Below are 27,290 nucleotides of genomic sequence, written 5' to 3'. Positions count from 1 at the left end.
TTTTTGTGCTATTTGCACAAGAGGCATTGAAGAAACACAATTAGTAAAGTATTAAATATGTACGTTCTGTATTTTTGGAGAAATATGCGTTTTAAATTTGTCGTCCTATTTTCAACCGGTTGAGAAAGTTGTCAACTTCGTGCGTCACGAACACAGTAACCACTCCTCTTTCCACGCTCCGTAAACCCATGGATAACTCAAGACCCATAGTTTGCGCCGCTGGCTTACAGGCAAGACAATGCAAATATTTGACTAACGTTAGGTTCACTTAAATTAGAGTGCTTGTTTAAGGACTATTAGATTATTTCTGGTTATATTCATTTAGCTAGCTAGCTAACGTTAGCTAGCTAGGTAGTTTGCTTTCATAAGGCAATGTTATCAATAACGTTAGCTAGCTAGTTTGCTTTTATGAGGACGTTATAGTTGTGCTTTTATCTTAACTTGGCTAGCTAGATAGCAAAAATTATAATTGGATATAAGTCAACGTCCTTACCTTAGCTATCTATCGATACTTGATATACTACTAAGCTAACTAGCTTGGGAAAAGTCTCCCAAAAAGAGCGCGTATCATGGGGGTAGTTATGGTAACGGGGCACGGTCTGTCAATCATAGCTAACTGACAGTTCTCAGTACCACGCCCTGACGGTTCGGGTGAACTTTTATAGTGGGATATTCAGGCTTATAAAAATACGTTTTAAAGTACATTGAAATGACCGAATAATAAAAAAAAATGTGCACATTTGTTTTGTTGTTGCCTAAAGACAACTGGGAAGTGTCACGTTCAACCACCATGTTACTCCTTTTTTTTTGTTGCTTCAATCCCTTGACACTATTCGCAAAGAGTAGGGGGTTCCCGATGTCCTGGCTAAAATCCCAGATCTGGCTCGCGTAAAAATTTGCCACCTAATCATCCCCTGATTTAATTGGCTAAAAAATGTTCTCTGCCTCCAGTGGAGCTGCTCAGTGGCCAACAATGCAGGATTGTGGTTGTACTGGGCAGCTCCCAGGTGCGAATGTGTATGAGTGTAAAGCAGGGCGTTCCTGCAAAAGAGCATCCATGCTGAGTGAACCTACCCTGGGTAAATAAAGAATAAATATTGAATTGAAATATGAATAAGTCTGCTTAGTTAGTGCGTGCCCTGCTGGACTACAAATCTTTTCATCCTGACACAAGTTTGTTACTTCATTTGCTATTTTTATTTTTGAAGGTACTCAGGGGTAGAGATTTAACTATACATTGGGGATATGCTATTCAGACTTTTCTTTTCAGACTATCAGCTAACTGTCCAAAGTTAAGCTGAGGAACAATAGTCTGTTAAAGAAGGGGAAGAAAGGGGAAGAAGGGGGAAGAAGAAAAGGGAAGGACCAGGGTTTGATTCCTCACCTTGGCAAAAAATGCAAAATGAAATACTCAGTAAAATGTTTCTCACTATTAAATGTATCACAATATATTGGATAATTAATAATAGATTCATACAATGAATCAAAATATTATTAGCACTATGTCTGTGTACTGTAGCAAAGAATCTGCAGGAATATTCAGCATGCAGGATTGCATCAAATAAATTTCATATCAGGTAACGTTGCGTTAGCTAGCTAGCTAATGTAATTAACACAATCTAATGTCAGCTAACAATTAGAAGAAACGCTAGCTACGCTACCGACCGGTACCGACCTCGCCAACCGTCTCTCGAATGCAATGCTACCTTGTTGCAACCTTGCAATGTAGCTAACTAAAGGTCAGTTCAGATCAATCATTCGTAACGAGACTGGATGCAACTTTCCAAAATTCCAAGACGTCTGATTGTGAACGTTCTAAAGGCACTTGGCGATTTGACAAGGTGGGTCTTTTGAGACCCCAGGCAACGGCTTCAGACGCTCTGCAACTAACCAGTTCACACCGCTGCAATTTTCTCTGCAACATTCTAAAACCGTTTCGTCTCGTTGCGAATCATTGATCTGAATTGGCCTTAACGTTACCGTTATTTACATTGCCATCAAGTTCATCAATATATTATAATGATCGGAATAAAGCCGTCTTTACACAGAGCATTAACCAGGGGTATAGGTGGAGCAGAGTCAGGTCTGATTTCAGTGTAAAGATGTCAAACCGGAGAAAACAAAATAAAAGAATACAGCAGTATGGATTAGCGTTATTATTTTATTACGCTTCCTCATACGGTAGGCTACTTGACCCAGTCTTGCCCTTTTTTTTGATGAAATATCCTTTGTTTTTGTTTTATTATTCTTTTTCTGATTGCTAATTTAACACCCAGCTCCGCTTTATTCTCGAACAGTTTGCTAGCAAAACCAGAAACACCAGCGGTAACATTTTACAAGGCAGTTGTTTCAAAAATATCACAACAATCATTCACGAGAAAGACTGTTTAGTGTGCACGAGATAGGCCTACATAATTGTACGAGCCGCAGCGAATCCCGCAAATTCTTCTCTGCAGAGTAAAGATGTTCATACCGGGCAAAAGGTGGATAAAGAACGTCTGTGGAAATTGATCATCATTAATTCTACCCCAGGTCTGCTACAGCATTTTAACCCAGCTCGGCAGTGTAAAGGCAGCTTAAGTTAGCCTTATGTTAGACAATGAATGAGTGTGTACATAACGTTACTTTTATAACAACCATTTTTTATTCCGTAAATAGTAAGTGTTATAGTTGGCGTGGCCCAGGTGCCAACCAGAGACTGTAAAACCAGGTGCCAACTGACTGACGTCACACAGGCGACACTGGTTGGATCTCTGGGAAGTGAGGTCCAAAAACACACCTGCAATTACTGCTTTTCACCATTGGTGCGAAAGAGAACGAAACAGAAATCTTCGATATTGTAACTTTAATGTAGTTAAGGATTATTTCCCAACTATTTCACAGTAATTGTTACCGAATTATTAATTGTTATCAAACTTCATGCATAATTTCATGCATAGTTCATGCATAACTGTTACGGATATTCATGCATAATTTGCTAAACACCGTAAAATATATTGAAAAATGACTTACCAAACAAACAATAAAAATGCAATTTCAGAGCACAGCATTCTCAACACATCTCAGTCTGGCTAAAAACGAGAATATTTTAGTGTGTAATTTCACATACTCTACGTTCAGCACTGCAGGTTTCTTATCTCTGCCAATTCATTTTACAAAAAATATTCATATTCTGCTATGAGCCAACAGAAGTGTAAATAAAGAGCCTAGTACTGTATGAACAGAATTGGAGACACTTAACCAGTTGTGATGATATACAGTGTGCTAATTAAATATGCAGTAAATATTTGACCGTTGACAGACTCACCAGTGTTTCAATGAAGGGACAAACTCATGTAATCTTCACTTGTTGTTTTTCAAGCCTTCCAATAATTTTGGACGACATAGCTCAGGAGGTAAGAGCGGTTGTCTGGCAGTCGAAGGGTTGTCGATTCAAGCCCCACCCAGGGCGTGTCGAAGTGTCCCTGAGCAAGACACCTAACCCCTAAATGCTCTGGTGAATTGTAAAGTGCTTTGGATAAAGGCACTATATAAATGCAGTCCATTTTGAAAGGAACTTGCTCTCTTTTATCATCTCCTTTCTGTTAAGCAAGTTTTGTTTTCTACAGTACACCCAGCTGTAACTGGTTTGTATATTTGGCATCAAATTTAGTTCATGGGCCATTGTTGCAAGCTCTCTGATATAGTAGAGTTCCCTCTCTTTTAGTCCATCAGAACCGTTGACCTGCTCAATTGGATACACAATCAGATGATCAACACAATGGTCGTTGTTGTTGAAATGATCAGGGATTGGCTGACGTTGCTGATTTGTGATGGAAGCTCTGTGTTCTTCGATTGTTCTTTGCAATGTGGTCAAAGTTTTCCCAACATACTGCACCGGGCATTTTTTACACTGGATGATGTAGATAACACTTGACGTCTTGCAAGTCAGATATTGTGTGATGTCGTACTGTTTTCCTGTAGCTGTGCTCTGAAATTTATCAGCCCCCCTCCGTATGTGCTCGCAGCAGATGCATCCCTGGGATCTACATGTGTCAACACCCGTACGAGTGCCTGCAGTCCTGGAAGAAGGACCTGCTTGAGCCATGGGAGCAGTCTCTGGAGCAGTCTCCTCTGTCCTGTGTTTCTCTGAGGGGAAAATGGGGTCAAATTAGGTTTCAGTGGTGGTTTCGAAATGTACAGGTTTCAAAATGTCGTTTTCACCGATTGCCTAGGTAGGCTATGAACATTTAAATGTCATCAATAAGAATATCTTATAACATCCAATTGTATTGAATTTGCATACTCTGTGTGAATGTTAAGACTGTTAGTTGTACCCCCGCTGTGTTCCTTTTTTTCCCCTCCCACCGGGTTAAATGTAACATTTCACTCCCGGTACTTTCTGTCAAATTTCTAGGGAATGGTATGTAACAGAAGCTTCATTATGGTATGTAATCATAGTCGGGATGTCGGTGGTTTGTATTAAAAATGATAATATTTTCAGAACTGAGCCAAATACGAAAACTGTTAGTTATTCCCCCGATCTCCCCTACACTAATACCTATGCAGACAAGAGATAGCCAGACATTTGAGACTGGCTAACATAGCAGGAAGTTCTAGGCCTGATTAGCCTATTTATTCTTTCACATGGATGCTTTGACAATTTGCTCCAGTTAGCTGCATCATAGAGGTTGACCCTTTAGTGTTCAACAGTTTGGAGGAAGTGGCTCATCGCCTGAATGTTTTGCACCAATATTCATATTACACTATATCAGTTGGACGCTCTTCTCACATACTGCCTGTAGAAGCTGTGGAGTTATTTAAGTTATTTATTAGCTGGTTTTTCTGTCCTTGACATTTTCTGTCCTTGACATTGCACTCTTACATCTAGGCATTGAGTTTGCCTAGATGTAAGAGTGCATCCTAACTGAATTTAGGCTACTGTTGTATGGTGCACAGCTCAAGTTTGGACCACAGACCGTCGTTCTTGTCAATCAGATGTGTTATCTAGGAACTGCTCTTGCCTGCACCGACCTACTACATCCTCATTGGCATATGGACAAAGAAATGCAGAAATAAATAAATAGAAAATAAATATATGAAAAAATAAATGAATCAAGAAACAAATACAGAAATAAATAAACACAGAAAAACAAATCAAGAAATAAGTAAATAAATAAATGTATAAATATTATGTCAAGATTTTATTCATTTATATATGTGGACATTCATTTATTTTTACATTTTTCTTGCATTTATTTTTGGGTCATTGATTTATTTTATTTTTTGTCCTCCATACTGCCATACAACCGACATCTTCAGACTGCGGAGTTTACTACGTATTGGGGGACTTCTTTGTTGGGTTTGAACCACACCTGTAATGCCCCCAAATCTTTGACTGACAGGTCTTACCTTTAAAGTGAAAATGTAAATTGTATATATATTGTATATGAGGGATTGTATATTCAATTTGAATTTCTGCAGGGTTTTTGCGTGACCATGCGAAAATTATAAAGCGAACGAAAGCAATGCCATTACATTTGGTCACCCTTGTGCCACAAAAACATGAATATTAAATGGTAAATGGCCAACTGAATTATCGTTTCATTTTTGTCATGCATAATGAGTTTACAATAAAAAAAATTGCTATTTCAAATGTGGTTTTTCATTTTCACTTAAATTATGACAGGGTTGTATCGTAGAGGGCTACAGAAACTGTTTATGAAATGGACTTTTCATTTACATTTTTAAATCGTCATATAGCCATAGTGCGCACATTAACCAAAGGAGAGACTGAATTTTCATTTGAATTAGCCTATGTAATGTTTTTTTGCGCAGATCGAATGAAAACGAAATGCACTTGCCGATTTGTATTTTATTTGAATTTTGGCGCGGATATGCTTCCATAATTTTGCAGACCAACCAGCATTTCTGACTGTTGAGACAAGAAATATGTTAACTGATATTTTAAACTTTCCAGCCCAAGCATTTTGACATACAAATGCATTTGCTAAATATAAAACAAGAGGCACTTATCGCAAACAATAAAAATAGAATTAGGCTACAGAACACAACTTCATCAACACACCTAAATTTGGCTAAAACAAGAGAGTATTCCCGGAGTGTGTAGTTAAGCACACTCCACGTCCCGCAATCCAGGCAACGTCTCATCATCTCTACCACTTCATCTTTCAAAAATATTTTGCCATTAACCACCAGAAGTGTAAATCTAGAGCCACTCATTGCATGAACACTGTTTTGAAGACAGCCAGTGTGGGTTACACATCCCAGGTTATACATATAACCGGTTGGAACGATTTCCTTATATCCCAATACAGCAACGTGCTATCGATATTGTGTAATAATTATGCATTCAGTGGCTAAATATTTGACCGTTGAGGGACTCACCAGTGTTTCAACGAAAGGACAAACTCATGGAATCTTCACTTGTTTCTCAAGCCTTCCAATGAGTTTGAAAGGAAGGTTCGCACTTTAATCATCTACTTCCTGTCCAGTAAGTTTCGTTTCCAACAGTACACCCCTCCAGTGTTATCAGATTTGAAAACAGTGAACCCAACTACAGCCTCAACCCCGCCCAAAAAATGCATACCGTACTTATTTTCTCCTGATGAACGTGAACGTGTTCATTTCATTAGCAAGCTCACAAATATTTCGGACAAAATAAAATAAATAAATAAATACACCATTAAATGTGGGCATAAATAATTAAATGTGGCACGAAATGTACGCATGTATTTATTCATTTGTTTATTTATTTATTTCAATGACGCTACGTGTGCGACATATTGCTTGAAATTAAAACCGTCACTTTCACCCAGGAGGCTTCGTGATAGTTTGAGTATTTCTGAGAGACCCGCCTCTAGTGGCTACAGCCCACAGCAATCCAGCGATGAGCGATAGGATTCCCAAGGCAAGCAAAGCGGCGATCATGATTAGAGACTCCGCGAGACGCGGGTAATTTGATTCAAGAGGCACTGAATTCCTCGTAGGTCTCTTCAGAATCGATTCCATAATTAGGGGCCAAGCACCGAAGGTGCAGGGCACCTATTGTAATCGTTAGTATTATATTTTCCGCAATGGGAGTCTATGGCAGCCCATAGAACCCATTGGTGGTTTTTTATGAAATTTGGCACATTGATAGAGGACAGTCCAATGTATCCAGGCATCGAATTTGGGGTCAATCCATTGAACTCTGTAGCGCCACCAACAGGCCAAACTTTAAGGTACATTTTTGAACCGTTTGTCCTAGAGTTGTAGCGATTGCTTCCCCTGAATCCTTGGGTCAAGCCGATTCCAATGCACCCATTGCCGTTAAAACGCGTCATAATAGATTTTCCGCCATTTTGAATAATTTAAAAAACCTACTTTTGCAAACTAGTCCTAGGGCGTTGATCCGATCACCATCAAATTCGAACCATATGATCGGACAGATGTTCCTGACCAAAAGTTATTCACAGAATTTGGATAAAGCAATGTAAATGGCCACAATGAGCCAATGAAATTTGAGGAGGGCGTGGCTTGTAACATGAAGGTGTGTAAATTCTGAACGGTGTCACCTAACAGCATGAAACTTGGTAGGCACATCAGCAGCCATGAGTGGAGGCTAACCCTCCATTTTCGGCCCGATCAAGCAAAGTGGTGGCGCTAGAGAGCTCATTCTCTGTTTAGGCATAACTGCAAGGCCGATGTTTTCGAAACTCGGCACACATATATTTGGGCACTCTATATGGACAGGGAGTAAAAATGACGCCGATTGGCCAAGAGGTGGCGCTGTCATGAGCAAAAAGGTGTTTTTCTTAGGTAATTTTGAACAACTATATCTCCGTCCCCATTTGAGCCACAGTCATGACATTTTGCACATATGTGCAACGCGTCCAGGGTAACAAGTTTCTAATTAGGACCCATAAGCCCCGCCCATTAGATTTTTCGCAAATTAGACATTTTTTGTCCTAGAGCTGTGATCTTCCACAAATTAAACTTTTTGGACAAATGCTTCAATTGCTTTCTGCCATGGAAGTCTATGGCGGCCCGTATAACCGACTGGTCTGTTTTTACAAAACTTTGCAGAATGGTTGTACCGTTCTCCCTGCGACGGACTGGTGTCGTCTTCAGGGGATCTTCCGGTTGCTTGTCGGCCTGGCGCCCGATTCGTGCTTGGCCCCGCCATTGCTGCTCGCAGCTATATTTATCTTTTGTAACTGTACCATCTATTCACTCCACTACTCCTGAGGTGCGTTCAAATTCAGCGAACAAGGCGAACGTTTGCAAACTATTTCAAACTTTTTTCCGTTAGCTTTGTGTTCGCCACGAACGTTCGCCTCTGTTCGCTGAATTTGAACACACCTCTGTTCAAGGTAATTTCAGTGGTCCCGAGCTAGATTTTCAGTGTGCCGAAATGGCTTTTTCAGGCATCATCCTTATGTTAGCACAGCCTGATATTCCCGCGCCCTATGTTCCTTCCTTCTTTGCTACATGTCAGAAATTCAAATGTGTTGCTTCTTTTATTCAACAGCACAGGTAGCACGGTTATTAGCACCATATGGGGGCTCCAACAACACACCTCCAGCCAGAGACTGTAAAAAATATGGACAAAGCTACTGTGACGTCACCCATTGACTCTCCGAGGGTCTCTAAAACACGTTTTGAAGCCAGAGACTCTAAAAAATAGTAACTCAAATTTCTGACAGTTCTGCTTGCATGAGTCTTCTCTCTGCTTGATAGTTGGTGCATTCATTCCATCAAAACGTGCTTCACAGTTTCTGCCTCTCCGCAGATGCATTTTCCATCCGGGTGTTTACCAGTCAGTGCTAGCCCATAATTTAATGCACAATGACCCAATCTCAGCCTAGTTATTACCACATTGTCCCTCCTGCTCATTCTCACGTTTGACGTGAGATTCGGTGTTGGTTGTATCTTTTCTATTCCTTGACGAATTAAGCTCTTACACTCGGCCCTCCCATATAGTACTTCCAGATCTAAATCCTTCCTCTTCACGGCTCTTTTTGCTATCATATCAGCTTCCTCATTCCCCTGTATTCCTATGTGAGCTGAGACCCAGAAAAACCCAACAGTATTCCCCAACTTAGATACTCGATTTAGCATAATCAATATTTCTACTATTAGGTCTGGTCTGGCCCAACCTTTCCCACTTTTCAGTGCCATTAGCGCTGCAGAAGAATCTGAACATACAATGACTTTTCCTGGCCTAACTTCCTCCACCCACCCGCCCACAAAATTACCACCAGCTCTGAAGTGAAGACTGACACATGATTTGATATCCGCTTTCCAAGATGTATCTGCAATTGCGGAATGGCTACTCCTATTGCAGCTTTTCCATTATTCAGATTCTTGGAACCATAAGTGTAAACATGCAGGGAATCAGGTAATTTAGATTGAATACACAAATGCCCATTGTCAAGCTAACATCTTCCAGCAATGTCGGGGCAGAAGAAACGTAATTACCTAACGTTAGCTATAGTCTGAAAGTTCATGCTGAGTCATCGTAAGCCTAACGGTGCTGGCTGCTGACTCCTGAAGGATGCTTCATCATTTCACGGTAAGTAATACAGTATGATGAGGCTAGCCTATTGTTTGTACCTATTCGCATGTGAATAAACAACGCTAGCTAGATCAGACTTCAGAGTTCTATAGGCAAAGCTTTTATTAAGTGACATTAATGTAACATCAGAGTAGATAACCGTGCAGTTGTTCATCTTGGGAATCCTGCATGACTCCTATTACCAGAGGTGGGTAACCCGGCTTCGAAGAGTAAAAAGACTGACCATATATTTGCTACATCACCATGCACTTAACCAACTGATTCTAATTAGCATAACTCTTCAGCATGATAGGAGAATTAATTATTGTAATCAGCTGGTTTAGTTCATGTTGGTGGAGCAAATACATGGTCAGTCTTTTTACTCTTTGAAGCCGGGTTACCCACCTCTGCCTATTACGTATCTGCAACTGTGGTTATAACGTAAATTAGGTGTGCGTAGTTGTTTTTTTTAAGTACATCACTTTAAGGTTACGTGTCTTAGCTGCTTGTAATAATCAAATAATTACATTTTTCACTTGGTCGCCAGCCATTTTACTTGCAGTTCAGGAAAGATGCCCAAAGATGTGCAAATAGGCAACTCTAGGAGGGTAAGTATTTTTTATTGTAAATCTTATGCATTTTCATTTCTGCATACATAACTGCTTGGAGATTCACCCGACTTACCTGTATTTTGTAAGAGAAAAACATTTCGTATTGTAAGAGAAAAACTTTTTGTATGTGTGTGTATGTGTGCGCTGAGCAGACAGGCCCCAAGAGATGAGCAAAACAGGAAGCACAGGATGTGACTGAGACAGAGGATGAAAGGAGACTGTCAAACCGCAACCTTTCCACTAGACCAACTTCACCCATCTGCTTGCTATAAGAATAATTATAACTAGATATAACCGGCTATAAGCTAGATTAAAAAGTGCCCCACTTCGAGTGGAAAATAACTGGGGCATAGTTCAGTTATAGGCTTGCAAAATGTAGAGCACGCCTCTTGTGCATGATGAAAAAGTACTGAGACACTGTATATAAGAAGCTGTCTGTACACACCTAACATCAGAGAGTTTTGTGAGTACTCTCTCATTCTTTTCTCTGTTTGCAAGCTGAATAAAAGTCCTATGAGTGAACAAAGTGCTGTGACTCTGTTTGATCAGAAACAAAACTTCACCTGTTGGTATGAGGGGAAGGGAAACAGTAATTTCACTGACAATTTACATTTATAAAATGGTTTCTCAGTGAACGAGTGCTCAGTGCCATGTGATGTATATCCAGATATGACTAGTGCAGGATCTGGATTACAGATGAATTATATTTTCTGTTAGGAGAGGTCAGTTCTCCATGTTTGTGGCTTTATGCTGGGGGGGGTCTGCTGGGAATAGAGCAAAGAGGGTGTTGAGGAAAACCTTATCGCTGTTTCCTCAGTAGAAGCGAATTCCAATTGAATTAGGCTAAAACTCACTCAACACTGAAAGCAAGGATACATTCAAATCATAAGCGCTTTAATACAGAGTCTGTAGGAGCACAAAGAGAGCATGTGTGGACAGACGGGTTCCCCAGCATACCGCTATGAACTCAACATAACAAAGAAATTGCACGCTTTTTATAGGGAATCTTATCTTTTAGGTTCTGTACTTGGTTGCATGCCACACGTATGTTTCTCCTGCAGAAAAACATTTCCCAGAAATTACCTCTTCCTCATTAACACAAAGATACTTTTTCCCCAGCAACCTTGACATTTTAGTTTGCTAGCATAACTAAGATAAGACACCGGGCCCAGTTAGTCCGCAGCATGAGAGAGAGAAAGTGGGAAAGGCGGGCACATCTCCTGTTCATGGAACTGTCCTGAATCGTAACAATTGCCGAGAGTATTTCAAAGCACAGGTCATTGTCTCATGCTGGAGATTAAATCATTTTAACAAAGAGCATGTTCTCTTCTCACACGAAGGTAAGAATATGGGAGTTAGTCATTACACATGAAAACTGTTAAAAGAATACATTTCTAATCATTTATATGTTAGAGTATATAATGTAAAACAATGATTAAACTGGATATTCTTCTACAAGGGTTTTGTCTGGACTGGGAATATCAGGGCTCGTAAACAGGGACTAACACAGGAAATATAGCTAACTGTTCCTGCCATACTGTCTGTAATATTACATGTCCTTTAGCCTCATTAGAAAACTTCCGTCCATGCTGCTTATTAAATGCTCTGGTTGGTAACAGGTGTTTTCGGCACTATATTAATGTGCCAAACTCTTATTGCTACAGTATTGTACTTGGTAATGCACCTCAATTCATTTTCAGGTGATGAACCAAATTGGAATGTTTTGCTTTCAGCTCTTGATGCAGTTAACATGTCCTAACAGGAAATTAATTACTGTTAATTTGTATTGAGAACTTGAAAAGCTGATAATTGTCAGAACACTGCGACGGATGTTAAAAGTTGTCTCAAAAACATGTTGAGACATAAATGAAGAAGCAGATTAGAACAGTTCCTCCTGATATGATCGTGGTTATGAAACTACATGAAGTTTTTTTAAAGTTCTTTAACCGAAAGGTTGCAGGTTCGATTCCCGGGTAGGACACTGCCATTGTACCCTTGAGCAAGGTACTTAACTGAAATTGCTTCAGTATATATCCAGCTGTATAAATGGATACAATGTAAAATGCTATGTAAAAAGTTGTGTAAGTCGCTCTGGATAAGAGCGTCTGCTAAATGCCTGTAATGTAATGTAATGTAATGTAAAAAAGCAATTCTTTTGAATATGGCTTATAGATTTATGGTGAAAATGTGCAAATAGTGATATGCAGTTCTGCTCTCAAAATGTAATGCTTTCCATGAACTTTCTGACAGTGTTATAACAAGAGTCACATGAAGGCCTCAATTCAAACAAATGAACAGCTTTGCTTCTTTCTGTTTTTGAATTCATTCAAAGACTTCAGCAGAGTCAGAACATAATGAGAAATAAGACAAAATGTATTAATAAACACCACCCAGAACTTTGGTTGGTCATTAAATTGTTTGTTGGTCAATGTAGCACGTTTGATTAATTAAAGATAACCTTGTTTTAAGAAACAGAATTGTAGGAAACTAATCTGAAGGAAAGGATAAGAAACGTTTGCAATTCTCCAAATAAATCGAAGTCTAGACTGAGCTGAGAAAAGGCACACTTTATTAAAGCAGACAGAAAAAATAAATAAATAAATAACAGTGTTGGGAGAAGCAACGTCAGTTCTATAAAACTTCAGTGATGATTCTAAAGACTTCTTAGTGTGGATGTAGTCTTTACATCGTTGCACAAGATAGATAAGTTACACAACTTTGCCCAAGGGGTTGATTTAGAGTAGTCGGGAGAGGGAAAGTTTCAACCCAAGCTTGTGGCCAGGCAACATGGGCTCCTGTCCTAACTGGGTCAGGTTTGCCACAGAGAGAATTGGATATGTTTTTGACATCAGGCGTCTCCCTCCCCACCTACTGTCAGTCCCAGAACAAACTTTCTTTGTACATTCAACATGCCCTGGCTTCTCTAAATTATTAATTAAAGTGATTCAGACTGAAGTTCAAGTAACAATTTAGCTATTTTTAAAATTGAAGTGATTCATCTGGCAAATAACAAAACACACACAGTACAGAATAATTCCCTTCTTATACTGGGTACATTCCATTTTATGGATGATTATTGATATGATTACATAATGCAAAAAATTACTGAATGGAAAAAGTAAACACACAATATTATGGTTATACCCCAAGACGTACCCCACACTACAAATCCCACACAAAGAAGTCATCACACACTGAAATATTATGATTGTCTACATTGTCATACACCAAACTAAACAAATAGTTATTTTTTAAACTACTTTCATTAAGCCGCCACTGAAAATAACAAGTGCAGAAAATCAGTTTTCTGTTTAAAATTACGAAAAATGTATATGAATTAATATGAAACTGTTTAAGGAACATTTTTGCTTTACTCTACTGAACTGAACTGATGAGTTCACTTGACTGTAGTTATTCAACACAAACGGCATTGGTTCTGTGTGTTCATTTCAGACCACTTTTCCCCCAAACTGAGAGATAGAAATCTGTGACCTTGTAGCACAGCGAAGCAGTGAATGAATTAAAAGACCCTCCAACTGCACCTGTCATTTATTATGTTTAGAATTGCTATCAGAATCAAGTAGGTAACATACCATAGGTAACTAGCTAGCAAGATAAGCACTTGGCACTAAAATACATAGCTATGGTTATATGTAGCTATACATACTGTGCATGACTTAGGAGTAAAATATTTCAAGAGGGCCAGTTAAACTGTCAAATCTCTCTCAACTGATCAAATGTCAGAATTCAGTATTTAGCATTGAACTGTCATTAAAATGTATTAAAGAAAACCCTGTTGATTTATCAAATTCTTGTCTAGTTTTTACAGCTGAATGAATTATTATTCAAGCCCAGTGGTGTGGTGATTCTTCAGAGAATATCTGTACAGACGTTGACAAACAAAATAGTCATATGTAACTTTTAAAATACATGTTTCACAGCACCCTCATTGTTTGGGTGTAGGGTTGCAAAGGATTGTTCATTTATTTTAGTTAATTCCCATATATTCCCATTAATTCCCACAGAAAGTTTCCACCCTGAATATTCATAAAATTTTGCAACCTTATTTGGATGAGACAGGTTGCCATGGTGATCTCATCTGGATGCGTCATCCGCTTTCGGTGACTTAAAATATCTTGAGGCCTAAAGAGTCACAGCTTCGCTTTATTGTCTCCATTTCTTCTGAAACATCTGGAATGAAGAACAAATCACATCGTTTGAGATACATGCAGGCAGATATGCCATTCTAAACAAACCACAGCACATACGACAGCAACTGCAGGTCTTTACATGACCAGAGATTCTTGTGCACAATAGGTGGGCTATTGACCAGGGTGACTACCATGTAGGACACTACAACCTTAGACCTGTGAAAATGAACTAACCTGTATTTCCTGACAAAATAAGCAACCTGAAGTTCCGTACAGCAAGTGAAAAAACAGCATTGGTTAGAGGTATTGTCTTGGACTGTTTGAATCTGCTGTGTGGTGATGATGTTGGTCCACAAAAATATGTATGTTATGGGAACACACACCAGACTTGGGCCTGTTTTCCGATAAACAAGGAACTTAAATTTTTAAGATGGTTTTGATAATTGCATGCACAATACACATTTAAACAAGCATTTCTCAAAACACCTTCTTGTTGTTACCTTTTGCTTACAAATATTGCACCAAATTGTTGAGTGAAGGAAATGTAATATTTAATATTAAACATCCATTTAATGTCACCTAACAAACTATTTTGGTATATTTTGTGCTTTCCCTTGTCTGCGTTGGTTGAGCACTGTCTGCTTTTTTGTGAACAGATATTACACCAACAAATTCAGTATGTTTATCTAGCATAAATCTTAGCAATTAACATTCATCCATAAGAAAATGAGTATTGCTTGTTTTCCGGGACATTGTCGAAGTAAATGATGAGTGATTGAGTATGAAAGGTGTCAGACATAGAAAACTTACTGACACATAAACATCACACAGAAAAGAAAGCTTAATCAATGAATCAGTATCCTGCAACATGGAACTGGAATATTTCCACATTAAATTTATCAGATATCATAATCAAGGAGCGACCGCATGGCCCAGTCACCTCTCAACCCAAAGGAGGGCAGGAATAATTAGGACATATCGTAATCAGCTGGTTCAGTATACAGTGTACAGAGTGTCCTTTGACATCCTCCTGCAGTCTAAAAGGGGTTTCCACTGGTTACCTGGGAGGCCAGTGAGGTCTTCTGGGATCTGGTTTAGAGCCAGCCTCAAGGAGGTTGTCATCTGTGTCTTAGTTTCTGTCACAAGGTATTTCTATAAAGTAAAGATTGAAAAAATTTGATCATTTTCTGTAAAGTTATTTTGTTAAAGGTAGTAAATCTTAGCTACAGCAATTTTTAATTCATTTTTCTCTTATTTAAAAAACAATCTATTTTACATGCAAACTGCAGCAATTTAAACAGGAAAAACATGCAACATTTACTAGATTGGGTGATCTTAATCAAAGTAAAACAGTATTGGCTCAGGCAGAAATATGTGGCCTGTAGCTTATACAAACATGGGAAGTAATGTGGTGATGCCTTGCCGCACTATTATTATACCATAAACATTGAATTAACTGTCACCCCACCCCCTTTTTTTTTTGATAATTCAGAGTTCCTTAATGGCAAGTAGAATTTTCCAGGGAAAACTAACCTGCAGACTACTAAACTCATCTAGCATCTTCTTCCTGGCCACAGAGAACATGTCAGTTTTGGATTTCTCAATGGCATCTTTCAGTTTATGTTGAATCTTATAGAAAGAAGATTGTCCCTGGATGTCAGCGCATTCTGAAAATAAATTTGACACATTCTTGCATTAATTTCTATTAATAACAGTATTTAACGTGTTAACTGATAAATCTGGAATTATTTAATTCCCAAATGTCTACTATTCAGATTCTGACCTTGATATGTTGGCATCATGGTGCCACGGATTGAATCAGTGAGGGAATTGTAGATCAGCTTCTTTCTCTTTAGGATTTCCTTTTCCAAATTCTTGTGTAATTTTCTTTGCTAGATGATATGGAAGATGGATCAGTTCACTTGTAGAACATAAAAAAGAGACCAACTGTATAGCTACAGTAAAAGAGGCTTTAAAAGGGGTTCTCTCTCACCTCTGTTCTGATGTACACCAGACGCAAGTATTTTTCTCTATTCTTTGTTTTGTGAGAATTCAGAAGTTCATTTGTGATGAAGTTCTCTTGAAAACTTGCAAAGCGCCCATTGATTGATGCTCTCGAACCTCCAGCGCTTGAGAGATAATGTAAAATGATTTGTTGGTGTTACTCTGAGGTGATACATAGACATATCAAACACAGAAATATGGCTGTTGAGTGACATGGTCTGTTAACAACGTTCCATGTGCTGATGCTCCTAAAGGTCTGTTGTCAACTTCTGACTGCTGATTATAGCTGACAGTCCAAGACTGCTTTTCCCATGAACAGCAAGCTATGGGCCTCAGAAGTCGTGTCGTCATTGTTATGTTCTGTGCAAGGACCAAAACGCAGACCAGGGAAATCCAAAAAACGTTGTCTTTATTCAGTCCAAAGTTCAAAGCCAGGTAATCAGAGGTAGGATGGTACAAAATCGAGTTTCCAAAAGAATAGTGGTAAACGGGCAAAAAATCAAAAACCAGGAGATCAGATAGGCGAAGGTACAAAGGAACAGGCAAAAGAGAAGTCAAAACAAGGCGAAGGTCAAACCAGAAAGCAATCAAACAAAAGGGGCAGGCAAACTCGAAGTTGTACAGAAAGGGTGTCTCAGGGATCTCGATAAACAAAGGCTTACAACCAGAGACTGTAAAAAATATGGACAAAGCTACTGTGACGTCACCCATTGACTCTCCGTGGGTCTCCGAAAATACGTTTTGAAGCTCAATGGCGGGCGCGGCCATTTTGGAGTTGGAGCCAAAACCACAGAGTTTAAAAGCCGCTCTGTGAGTTTTACAGTGTGATTGACAGCCCGGTGCGGAAAAGCCCATGACCTTCAAGCATGTTTCACTTACCCATCAACCTGAACCTGTACGAACCACGAACGAACTCGAGGTAAGCTAACTGTCTGCCGTTATGTTTTAAAATATATTATGAAATGTTTACAGAGTTTAATTTCCATCCGTGACTGTACTGTGTCATGTAATGACGTTATATGTATGACTTTAATAATAAAATTATGTTCAGTTAGCTTCAACTTATGTTTCTCTGCAAAACATCACCGTATATGCTTAGCTAGCATATCAGCTTGCCAGTGAGCTAGGTAGGCTATCCGTGGTTAGCTCACGCATTAGCAATATGAACCACAGGGGAATAACATCGAAGACACTGATGGTCAATAAATCAGAGATGTGTACTGGTGATTTTTGACTAGGCTGATTTTCATATAACTGTCTGGTAGACCTGCTGTTAACCCAGCAAGTTATCATCGTAGGTTTTCGCCACAAGTCAGTTAATGGGCCAATAACTGTTACTCTACCGCCGTTTGTGGTGTTCACTCGCTGGGTGATGCTAGCTGACCGATCGTTCGCAAGTCGCTTTTAAACGAATAAAAATTAACACTGTCAGCGGTGATTAACAAATCTACCAAGTATTTTAATAACTGATCTGCAGGCGTGTAACTATGGCAAAGCACTTTGTAGAGCAAGTTTTCCACCTGGTGCATGAAGACAAGAATAATGTACATTGAATTTCTAATTATTTGGTTTTTTTTCCCGTGTAGATCATCAATGGAGAAAAGCAAACGTCCTAACCGTGAGTTTGTCTGTAACTACCGATCTAAAAAAATGAGCAGGCAGAAAACTCCCGAAATTGATTAACGTTGCTATTGGTGTCAACTTGTTTTTAATTATTGTGCTTTGTCATTTGAATGAGCACAAGTTAGATAGCCTTTTGAGTTTATAATGTTGTTTCGAATTTATTTGATTGGCATAGCATGGCGAAGGACACGGTGTTTATCCTGTCTATACAATACATTAGTCAGATTGTGAGCAGAGGAAAGGAAAATGTCTGAAAGCCAAGACCAATAATCAGTTTAAGGGGAAGTTTTCTGCCTCGTAGATTTTTTAGCTCAGCAGCCACCACTGCTGTGCCTTCAGTTAAACTAGTCAGTACTAGTCAGTTAAGTAATGTATATAATAGAACACACCGTGCCACACCACTGTAAAAACTGTGGATGTCTTTAAAATCTTACATCCAGACTATATATGTGTGTATTTATCAGTGTTCGTTTTGAATGAGAAGTATTTAATTGTCTTCCACAGCAAAGAATGTGTGGATTGTGGGAGACAGCTACATCCGGCGTGGGGAGGAGAGAGCACGGAAGACTGTGGGGACCAGCCTGGGTCTGGACACCATTGTCCATTGGTTTGGCTGGGGAGGCCTGAGGTGGGAGAGCCTTCTCCCTTTCATTCACCAGTCCCTGAGAGGAAGAGCAGCCCCGGATCTCCTGCTCATTCACTGTGGCGGGAACGACCTTGGCAAGATCAAGAGCCTTGATCTCGTCACAGGAATGAAGCAGGACCTGCAAGACCTCCACCGGCAATCCCCAGGAACCAAGATCTTCCTGTCTGGGATCACTCAGCGACGTCGGTGGAGGACTGCCAATCCGGGGAAGATCGACAAAGCAAGGAAGTGGGTGAACAATGTCATGGCTGCATTTGTTCAGGATTTAGGAGGCATTTTTGTCCCACATCCTCACATAACATTTGAAAATGATGACCTATTTCTCAAGGATGGAGTTCATTTCACACCTAGGGGAAATGATATTTTTAAAAATAATATAATACATTCCCTTAAAGACTGAATCCAGGGGAGGAGAAGCTGCTGTCCTGAGTTTTCACCGCTCATTTCTGGCAGTTTCTTCAATCCTGGGTTTAGCTTTTAACGGAACAATTTTTAAAAATGAAATAGGTCATGTTTTTAAGCTTTATGTGATGAATTTTATAAATTAATTAATTAATTACTTTTATTGGTAATTTGTAGCCATGACATTGTTCATCCAACTCCCCCTGCTCTTTCTCATCCCTGTCCCTTATCTTCCCTTTCCCCCCCACGTCTTGTCCTCTCCTGCCATGCCAACCCATGGCCTTTCTTGCTCCCTTCTCCTAAGCCAGATGTAGCTGTCTGATCTGTAAATAGTATTGTTTTCTTAGTTTTGCTTTACTTCTGCATACACTTTATAGTGGACTGGAGTTGCACCCCAGTTAAACCATGGCAATGACGAATTTCTTTTAACCCCAAGCACTACTACTGGAAACAAAATGACAGGGAAACATTTCAATTAATAAACTGTTTTAATGAAATATTTGACTTGTTTTTTTGATTGAAGGGTCACTATTTGCCTCATACAGTCGGTATAATGTGAATTTGTTCATTTTTTTAAATGTAAAGACTAAATGATCCAACATTTAAAGCAATGTACACTCCTATTCATTGCTAGACGTAAATAATTCCCTCACGACTACATTAGTAGCACTCATAGAGACAATTGTAGAAGTGCCTTAAAACAGTGGTTCTCAAACTCCCCCCGTGTAAATTCATTAATCTCAGTCCTTCATTTGATTTTTAAAAATGTTAAATAGGTAAAGACCCGCACACTCGCTTGATGCTAAAAAAAATATAACGGTAGCCTATTTATTTAGCCATAAGCGCGGTTAACGTTTCAACCCCATCGGTATTCACTATTATATATATATAGCATTCATAATAGGCTACTACAATGATATTTTCAGGAGCATAAAGCGAATGTGCGAGTCTTTTCTTTACCTATTTGATGTTTCTATGATCCAGCACCGGGAGTTTATTGGGGTGCGTTTATTTTTTTTCCTACACTGTGATAAATGTTGCACATTTTAATATAATCAGTATATATCAGTATTGCACAACCTGAACATGGAAATTGTATTCTTGACAACATGCATAGCTGTTTCTGGCAGAATGTACCGAAGAGGGTAAGCGATCCCTCTTTTTGCACCGTGTGTACATGTTATTCAAGCATAAACCTTAAGACGTATTGCCCCGGTCTGGCTAAATTGTGAACTCCTGCAGTTTATCCCACAATGTCAGCAAATAAATCGGTATAATAGTTAGATTGTCACATACATGAAACATGGCACAGGTAGACATTTACGGAATGTACACGACTGACAAGCCGTCAAGCACGTTTGACAGGTTGTATATTTGCCGGCTAAGGTTAGCTAGCTAGCTTTGGCTTGCAAGCTAGCTAGCTTGCAAGCCAAATAGCTTGGAAGCCGAAGTTGGTAACTGTTTTAACATGCTAGACTTGCGCTAGCTGATTACGCTTTCTGTCAATTAATGATTTGGTTAGACAAAGTATGTTAAGGATATAGTTAAATGACTTAGCTACCGAAAAAACTTCAGAAAAGGATTCTTTGAAGGTCGATTAGTACAATTGTAAGCAACACACGCCATAATGATACTGATATGAAACTGCTATGAAATGGGACGTTTGCATTTGCCAACTTCACAGTCTCTGCTTCACACAGACAAGAGGTTGACGATCAGTCGGAGTGGCAATGTCAAGGTCATGAGAAGCCACCTCCCACCCAGAGACCCAGTGCCCACAGATTGTAGCCCCTGCTGTAGCTCAGTCCTCCGCAGTAATCCGGAAGTGACGCAAGCTGTACCTCATTGGTCCAGAACAAATATTGGCCCTGTGCCCAAATGACGCAATAAATCATAAAATAGACCCATGGACAGTCATAAGACGAATAAAATACACCTATTATGACTATTTGTTCTTGTGAGAAAAAATTAGTGGCTTTGTATTTTTATTGCATTTGTACCGTAGACTTACATGGAAACCGGATATGAAAACACCTATACTGGAGCCATCCGTAGTGGCGCTAGTGAGCAACCAGGAACTACAACACCAGGAAATGAGCTTCAAAAACGAAGTCTGGTTTTGGCCGCTTGCTTACAACACATCAGCACAGTGAATACGATCAACATTCTGACAGGGAGCTGGTGGAAAAGACTGACATTTATACACTGGGGAAGGTAACAATCAGGGAGGGGTTATGTGAGTGAGGGCGGAGTAACAAACAACATCCAGGTGAAGAACATTAGGATAACTAATTAAATGACAGGGGACTGACAAAACACGGACTGGAATCACAGACAACAATGATAACAGACGGCCTGGGTTTAGCAGGTAAAACACATGCAGAGAGAGAGAGGTGCAGTTAGAGCAGGAGACAGGTGCAGGCAATTGCAGAACTCAGAGTTAGGGCAGACTAGAAAGAAAAGGGGCGGAGCTACAGCACAGCATGGAAAAGGGGAGAATGGTTAATGTAAAATGGACTGCATTTATATAGCGCTTTTATCCAAAGCGCTTTACAATGGATGCCTCTCATTCGCCAGAGCAGTTAGGGGTTAGGAGTTAGGTGTCTTGCTCAAGGACACTTCGACATGCCCAGGGCGGGGTTTGAACCGGCAACCCTCCGACTACCAGACAATCGGTCTTACCTCCTGAGCTATGTCGCCCCATAATGTATTAGTGATTAGTGATCTAAACTATCAAAAACCCAAAACTAGTGTTTGTTAATCCATTAGTAATATTCACATGTTAGTATATTAATGAGGTTAGTACTTTACAATCTATAAGTTAGTAAGGATTAGTAGAAATTAGTAAAACTAGATATAAGCAGGAAGTAAGTAAAACGAGACTGGAAAGAAGGGGGGAAACCACGAAAACCCGGAACCACCCGAATAGTGAAATCAAGCAAATACAGGGGAGTGAAGCAGCTCAGGGAACACAGACACAGAGACGGCACTGGGGAGACAAGTGACCGGGAGAACGAAAACACTGGGATGGAGGATGTGAAAAACAATAAACCCACAGAAACACAAAACAAACACTAACAGCAAACAGATACCAATACAGACTACAACAGTCATTCCCTTCGAGGTCATTACAAATTTTGGGACTTCTGGATCAAAAAATTAGACTGCCTATGGGAGAAAGGCGTTTTCCTTTCCGCTTCAAAATAATTAACTCACTAGGAAATATAGATCCAGTAAAGAGGTGGGGGTGTAGCTCTCTATGTAAAAGCAAATTTTAATGTGCAGAAAATTTTAGACATTGACCAGCTTGTGCCTAGTGATATTTGAATAAAGCTCATAGGGGAACATGAAAAGGGCCTCGTGATAGGCATGTGTTAACGGACGCCAGCTTGAGACAGTAGTGTGAACTCAACGCTCTTAAAAAATAAAACTAGCTTGTCAGGATTGTGAGACTATTATCATTGGTGACTTCTATTACCCTGCTATTAATTGGGAAATGATGACAGGACAAGGAAAAAGTGTGAAAGAATTTTTAGATGTTATAAATGACCTTTTTTGGCACAGTATATCAGTCAGCCTACAAAAGGGAAATCAATTCTTATATAGACAGGGCCAATGTGTGTGCACACACCTGATTCTGCTAATCAAGGTGCTCAGCATAGGCTGTCATGGTTGATTAGTAGAATCAGGTGTGTACCCACACTGACCGAGTTTGAGAACCATTGATATAGATTCTCTGGAAAAGGCTCAAAGAAGGGCAACAAAGCGGATTCCTGGTATAAAAAATAAAAGCTATGAGAAAAGTCTTAATACACTTAATCTCTTCAAGCTTAGTTAAAGGAGACTTAGGGGTGATTTGATGGAGGCTTTTAAATTCATAAAGGGGATTAACAAAGTGAACTACAAGAGATTCTTCAAGTTGAGTTCTGTTAGTAGAACCAGGGACATAAATGGAAATTAGCTAAAGGGAAATCACTCTGAATCATGAGATATAGGCGTAACATTGGTTGCAACAAGGAAAATACAAGATTCATAAACACAAAAGTCACTCACCTAAACGTTGTCAGAAATACATCATTCATCTGTTTGTACATTGGTTCTGACAGAGTGTAGTTCAGATCAAATACCCCTATTTTGTCAGATCGGTGATAGCCATCCTTTCTACACAAGGCTTTGAGCGTCCTGTGGTGGCCTCCGCCACCAAACCGTGTCTGTACAAATACAAACATGCAAATGAAAAATCACCATGTAGGGAAAACAATTTACGCATCAGGCATCCCTTTTTCACTGTAAAAGCTGCTTTGAAGATACATGAGGTTTACAAGAGACTGCAGTTGAGTAAGAGTATTCACCAGCACATTCTTTAACATTTAGTAAAAAGATCATTGTAAAATCTGAAATCTTTTTTTCCCCCATCTATCAGAAGTAATTGCCATTGTTACGAGTCAAGGGGTGTATAGCCCATGTATTGTGCTTACCCCCATTCACCCCCAGCAGAACCTGCTCCACACACCACCCTCCCCCAGTCCGCAGTCTAGCTTGGAGCACTAGAAACACGAGACCCATAGCAGTAAAATAGAACCATTTATCTAATCAAAAGTTAATTGTTTTTATTATTATTATTATTATTATTATTATTATTATTATTATTATTATCATCATCATCATCATCGTCATTAGTAGTAGCAGTAGTAGGAGGGGGAGTATTAGTGGTAGTATTCATTGTATTATTAATGTGCTGTTATTACATCATCATTGATGTATTATCTTTCATTCTTTCATAATACTGTTAGGCTAGCTATAAAGCGTAGCCTGGACAGCTTATTCCCAAATGTTTAGACCAATACAGACTGAAAGTTATATTTGTTTAATGGCTGCTACAAGTCTAGATAGTCCAGTTGTGCTTCACCAGAGATGTCACTGCAATATGCTCATTTGCTGAAAATAACAAGTATTAAAATAGCAGAATTGTTATTTAGAAGGCATATTGCCTTGCATTAACTGTAATTGAAAAGTTAACCACAAGAGGTTACAGCTACAGTGTCTACAAAGGCACTACAGGCCTATATGATTAAATAGTTTTAAAAAATTGATAAATATGCTGATAATGCATTTTTATCAGGCAAATATCTTAGTTGCAACACGTTACATGTAGCGAAGCATTTTTGTTGTTACAGTGCGGTGTTTATTAAGTTTGGAAATATTAACGTTGGATGACGTAGTTATATTGGATAGATTACAATGACATAGCCGAGTGACTTCACGATACCAGTCACTAAATCCAGTTTTCATGCAATGGCATGTCAATTTGCAGTTGAAAATCTTGTTTTATAAATGTACTGTGAGGCCACGCTGGGTATGGCCACAGCTCTGGTGGTGGACAGACAGGACAAAGCAACAGAAGTGCTTGGCTTATCGCCTGTTATTGCAAAAAAAAAAAAAGTCATAGATACCTTTAAGAAAACCAAAATGGCCAACCTGGCAATGAAACACCCCAAAGGAAAAGGAATCAGAGAACCACGCAAAAATCTGTCATCAACCCCCCCCACACCATGCATTCCACAGCCTCCGAATGCTGCTGGCAGTGGAGGCCACTCGTCTGGAGGGCCCACTGCTTCGGCAGGTGGAGGCAAGGGACCCTCTGAGGGCTCACAGCATAAGGAGCAAGAGGTCCCTCTGGAGGATCAAGGTGACAGGCCAGTGACAGGGTGGCAGAATCTGCTGCTGCCCCTAGGCAGGGTGGCGGAGCTGCGGGCTCCGGTGGCACCTCTGGCCTGGGCAGCAGGACAGCAGTTTCTGGAAGGTCTTCTGATAGGTCACAGTCCCCACAGTGCCAAGGGTTCCCACACCACTCCCACCACAAGGACCCATCCAGCTTATCCCAGGCCTCTTCCTTCTCAGACTCGAGGGCATCCCAGTTCTGGCCCGGCGTTGCACCAGGTCCCCCGTGAGCCACCCATCCAGGTCCTTCCTGGGGCTGAGGTAGGCCTCAGAGACCAGGCAGAGGAGATCCCCCAGGTGTTCCAGAGGGCAGGCCTCCACATCCTCCCACGCAAAGGGTTAAGTCTGGGAGGAGGGCTGGCCTGCTGAGATGTTTCCTGCCTGTGGTGTCTCAAAATGTGTTTATTTTTATTTATTTAAAGGAGAAAAAAAGATTCTCAATTTCAGCAAAAAGTTTTGGGAAAATTACAGAAATAAATATCTGTGTGTCCACTAGGGGCACTATGTCTGCATTCTCCACCAGTGTGAGCAGGGCTGGAGGTGGCCACCGCTCACATGTTGGACAGACAGGACTACACAACAGAAGTGTTTGGTTTACCACCTGTATTGCACAAAACTAAGTAACAGATATATTTAAGAAAACCAAAAGGCTAACCTGGCAACAAACAACCTTAAAGGAAAAGGAATCACAAAACCAGACAAAAATCTGGCACAAACCCACCACATCGTGCATTCCATAGCCTCCTAATGCTCTCCTATATTTGCTGTATGGTTTTGAAACTTCGAATAGATCTAAAGGGCAGTTAAATGAGCATTTGTGTAACTGCAGTCCAACCTATACCCATAAGGGTGCTACACATGCCAAAATTGTATACCTTATAATGGATGGACCTTCCTCATACTGCTAGGAAGCACAGAATCATCTAGAATGTGATTTTACGTGTATGCTGTAGCATTAAAATTTGCCTTCACTGGAACTAAGGGATCTAGCCCAAACCATGAAAAACAGCCTCAGACCAAGGAGGGGCCAGATACATTTGGTCATATAAGCCGCGTTTCCACCAAAAGTACCTTTCAGTCCCAGGAACTACTTTACCAGGAACTAAAAGGTTCCTTCAGCCCATGGTTGTCTGCGTTTCCACCGCGGTCTAAAGTCCCGCGAAGATTAGGCAAATTAGCCCACTGACGTATAAAAAGCGACGTTGTGTCCGCGTCCATCTGTCATATGATTTCTTCTGTAATCCCATACTACCACCAGAAGTAGCCTACATTATTTTCTAATAACCGGACAGCCCGGAGGGTTTATTCCACTTATATACAACGGGTTTACCAACAATGACTATATATGGTTACTTTGTATTTATTGATTTTTATCGATTTAATCATCTGGAATTGAAATATCTTCTCGCAGCCGTTGGGCATATTTTAAACCGTTGTCAAGCAAAACCTGTCGTGGTAGTTGAACTTGGACCGTTGTTATGCAACAATAGGGATATAACAGCTAATAGTCAGATTGTAACTGTTTATAATATATCCTCTCAAACATTAATTATGTTTTTAATGCGAACAGTCGCTTTCATGTCTTGACATCCGAACGACAGAATGCATTCACTTTCCAATATAACTGGCAACAACAGCAAAAACATGCACACGTTGTAAACAATTTGCTGTTTGATTACTTTCTCATCGTCAATTCTATATAGGCTAATCGCAAAATGACAAGAATAGAACGAAAACTCGGACTTGCGTGAAAATTTAAATTAATTTAAATTTAAATTAGTATTGGTACAGCCACCGCCGAGCAGCGAAGTGTGCCTTCCAGATGCGAACCATGCACCATAAATTAGTCCATAGTCTTCCTGGTCTTTTTGTGGAATTGAAGAATGGCAGAGTAAAATTACGGCAGTCTGAAAAAGCTAAAGGTACGATTACTAGAATTAACCTTATTTTACCCTGACAAAAAGTGCGGAAGGTGATTTCCATCTTTGCTTTACTGTATCACCAATGTGAATTACAGAACTACCGCATACCTCACATAACTGTATCAAACGTTTTGGTCAATTACAACGGCTAACAAAGAAAATCCGGAAGAAATATTCAGCAACCGAATTAATCCTTTGAATGTTTTGGTACGTAATATGCTGTCCCAGCACGAATGCTTAGCATTTTATAAACGAATACTAAGCAAGAAAAGAACAGAAGAGCACACGTTATAATTCCAAGACTGTGGCAGGCTATAATCATAAGTAGGCGCTACTGCGCCACATAACACAAGTTTGATTTGAAGTTTATTATGAAAATAAATCGGTTTGCGCCTACATATTTTTAAACATGGCGCTGAAATAACACCAAAAAAAATGCTGCGAGTACTTGACCAAGTACCCAAGACCAAAAGAATGTTCTGCGCTGCAAGCAGCCACCCAAAAGTTCCTGTACTTCGGAAAAGTACTACCCCCGTCAGGAACTTTTTGGGGGTAAAAAAAGCCCCCCAAAATAAATTTAGACCCTATTCCTCGGTGGAAAACCCCTGGGTTCCCCCCAAAAAGGGTTTCCCATTTCCGGGGTAAAGTTTTCCCGCGGTGGAAACCCCGGGT

General features: G+C 39.9%; 2 protein-coding genes and 2 long non-coding RNA genes across 6 annotated transcripts in view; 2 read left to right on the top strand and 2 right to left on the bottom strand.

Moving 5' to 3' along the window:
* The window catches only part of LOC135235826 (nuclear GTPase SLIP-GC-like), a 31,679-nt gene extending 25,073 nt beyond the window's left edge, over positions 1 to 6,606 (bottom strand). Inside the window, exon 1 of the mRNA XM_064301719.1 lies at positions 6,388 to 6,606. The gene's annotated coding sequence lies outside the window, so the exon portion shown is untranslated. The remainder of the gene's footprint in view (positions 1 to 6,387) is intronic.
* A 2,959-nt stretch (positions 6,607 to 9,565) lies between these two features.
* LOC135235867 (uncharacterized) lies at positions 9,566 to 10,675 on the top strand. Its single transcript, XR_010324451.1, has 2 exons — positions 9,566 to 10,146; positions 10,302 to 10,675. It is a non-coding gene; the product is annotated as an uncharacterized LOC135235867 (long non-coding RNA).
* A 2,026-nt stretch (positions 10,676 to 12,701) lies between these two features.
* Positions 12,702 to 27,290, bottom strand: part of LOC135235847 (nuclear GTPase SLIP-GC-like) — an 89,516-nt gene continuing 74,927 nt past the window's right edge. Inside the window, exons 18-20 of one of the 3 annotated variants that reach the window (XM_064301769.1) lie at positions 15,834 to 15,967; positions 15,362 to 15,452; positions 12,702 to 14,340 (exon numbers count right to left, since the gene is read on the bottom strand). In XM_064301769.1, coding sequence (XP_064157839.1) covers positions 14,276 to 14,340; positions 15,362 to 15,452; positions 15,834 to 15,967 — 290 coding nt within the window. In that variant the 3' untranslated portion in view covers positions 12,702 to 14,275. The remainder of the gene's footprint in view (positions 14,341 to 15,361; positions 15,453 to 15,833; positions 15,968 to 27,290) is intronic. The other 2 variants (XM_064301758.1, XM_064301748.1) reach the window with 2 other exon arrangements.
* On the top strand, positions 16,981 to 19,472 carry LOC135235861 (uncharacterized). Its single transcript, XR_010324448.1, has 3 exons — positions 16,981 to 17,223; positions 17,891 to 17,922; positions 18,432 to 19,472. It is a non-coding gene; the product is annotated as an uncharacterized LOC135235861 (long non-coding RNA).

The sequence above is a fragment of the Anguilla rostrata genome, chromosome 1 (assembly GCF_018555375.3).
Source record: "Anguilla rostrata isolate EN2019 chromosome 1, ASM1855537v3, whole genome shotgun sequence".
Taxonomy (NCBI): domain Eukaryota; kingdom Metazoa; phylum Chordata; class Actinopteri; order Anguilliformes; family Anguillidae; genus Anguilla; species Anguilla rostrata.
This window is presented reverse-complemented; position numbering and strand designations above follow the sequence as displayed.